The 1,994-nt window shown below is 56.2% G+C and overlaps 1 protein-coding gene across 1 annotated transcript in view; it reads left to right on the top strand.

The window, feature by feature from the left end:
* Positions 1-1,734: 1,734 nt before the first annotated feature.
* Positions 1,735-1,994, top strand: part of ARL6IP5 (ADP ribosylation factor like GTPase 6 interacting protein 5) — a 10,141-nt gene continuing 9,881 nt past the window's right edge. The window contains exon 1 of the mRNA XM_018068376.3: positions 1,735-1,971. Coding sequence (XP_017923865.1) covers positions 1,796-1,971 — 176 coding nt within the window. The 5' untranslated portion in view covers positions 1,735-1,795. The remainder of the gene's footprint in view (positions 1,972-1,994) is intronic.

Here is a 1,994-nt window from a genome sequence, read left to right as displayed (position 1 = left end):
CGGTGAGGCGGCGGGGGAGCCTTGAGGAACCCCTGAGGCATGAGACAGAGGCTCTCGCCTTCCCTGGCCGGACCCCGGCAGCTGAGGGGTCTCCCTGGGCCCACCTCCCTGATGATCACAGAGCCATGGAATGGTTCGGGTTGGAAGGGACCTCAGAGATCATCCTGTTCCAACCTGCCATGGGCATGGGCACCTTCCACTAGACCAGGTTGCTCCAAGCCCTGTCCAACCTGGCCTTGAACGCTTCCTGGGATGGGGCAGCTGCAGCTTCTGTGGGCAACCTGTGCCAGGGCCTCACCACCCTCACAATAAAGAGTTTTTTTCCTAATATCTAATCTAAACCTGCCCTCTCTCAGTTTGAAGCCAATCCATCTTATTCTGTCACTCCATGCTCTTGTGAAAAGTCCCTTTCTTGTAGGTTCCCATCAGATACTGGAAGGCAGCAACTGGGTCACCCATAAGCCTTCTCTTTTCCAGGCTCTACACTCCCAGTTCTCTCAGCCTTTCCTCACAGCAGAGATGCTCCATCCCTCTGCTCATCTTGGTGGCCTCCTCTGAACTCAGAGTTACCCAGGAGGGCATTCTCAGGGCACGTTAGAGCCTACAGGATGACTAGGGACCAAACGTGGGTGTGGGAGCAGCCTAGGGTTGGTCACTGCCCACCACAATGGCTTTTGCCTTGTCAGCACTCCCTGGACAGAGGCTGGACAGGCTGTGCCCATGGCTCTCCTGGGATCGAATATAAACCAGAACTAAGGAACGGCATCTGAGCACAGGACGGGAAGCAGATGAGCAGGATTCACGAGGGTTGCTCTCAAGCCTTGGACTCCCAAACTTTAGAAGCAGCTGCCAGCCTCCTGGCTTACCAGTCTGCATTTTGAGAAGGACTTTGATGCCTGCAGCAAACCCGGTGTGCTGTGTGGTACACACATGGTGGGTGAAGTGTGAAAGCCTGACACCACAAGTGCTCCAACACGGACTGCTGGGATTGAACCACCACAGCTGCTGCCACCAACCTTTCCCTCCAAAGGCACAATCATCCTGTTACCGATTTTAGGAGCTCTCTAAACACAGACAGAGAGTCTAGTTTAGGAAGGAGATGTTGTTTATTTTGCGGAGGGCGCAAGGTGTAGGTTTCCACAAATCAAGCATCCCAAGAGGGTTACATGTTTTATAAGTAAAATTTACATAAACCCGCCTGTCTAATACATATTCCCCGCCCGCCTAATGCATATTTATTTGGGTGATCTAATCTTACGCAATGCTTGAAAACACAACGTTCTTTTCTTCATTAAACAACTTGTATTGTTGAAGTTATCTGACATCAATTACGTTTAAAAAAGGCGAGAAAACCCAGCCTGAGGACAGAAAATTCACCTTGAAGACAGAGCCAATCTGCAATGGGACACCCCCCAGAGCCCCCGTGGCTGGGGCTGACACTCCCCCTGTCTCACAGATGATGGGGAGCGGGTTCGGCACGTGAATATTAAGCGTGCATCACCATTTGCTGAGGGAACAATGAATTTGCAGCGGTTATTGACAGCAGCCCGTGTCAGCTGCCATCCCTGGGCGTGTGGCGGGCGGTGACACAGACCGCCGCTTGTGCTGCTGCCGCCGCTCGTTCGCTCGCGGTCTCAGCGGCGAGGAGCGGGGCCGGGGCCGGTGTTAGTGCGCGTATCGGTGTCGGTGTGTCCGTCGGTGCCGGTGTCCGTCTGTCGGTGCGGGTGCGGCGGTGCCAGAGCCGCCCCGGGGCGGTGCCCGCCTCTCCGGAGCCTGCGCGGCGGTGGCGGCGGCCATGGAGGTGCAGGTGGCCCCGCTGCGGGCCTGGGACGATTTCTTCCCCGGCTCGGACCGCTTCGCCCTGCCCGACCTCAAGGACATCTCGAAATGGAACAACCGCGTCGTCAGCAACCTGCTCTACTACCAGACCAACTACCTGATGGTGGCCGCCGCGCTCATCTCCATCGTGGGGTCAGTGCGCGGCCTCGCAGCGC

The sequence above is a fragment of the Manacus vitellinus genome, unplaced genomic scaffold (genome assembly GCF_001715985.3).
Source record: "Manacus vitellinus isolate BGI_N305 unplaced genomic scaffold, ASM171598v3 scaffold_14_pilon, whole genome shotgun sequence".
In the NCBI taxonomy this organism is placed as follows: Eukaryota; Metazoa; Chordata; class Aves; order Passeriformes; family Pipridae; genus Manacus; species Manacus vitellinus.
Note: the sequence above shows the minus strand (reverse complement) of the source record. Positions and strands in the feature narration are given on the sequence as shown.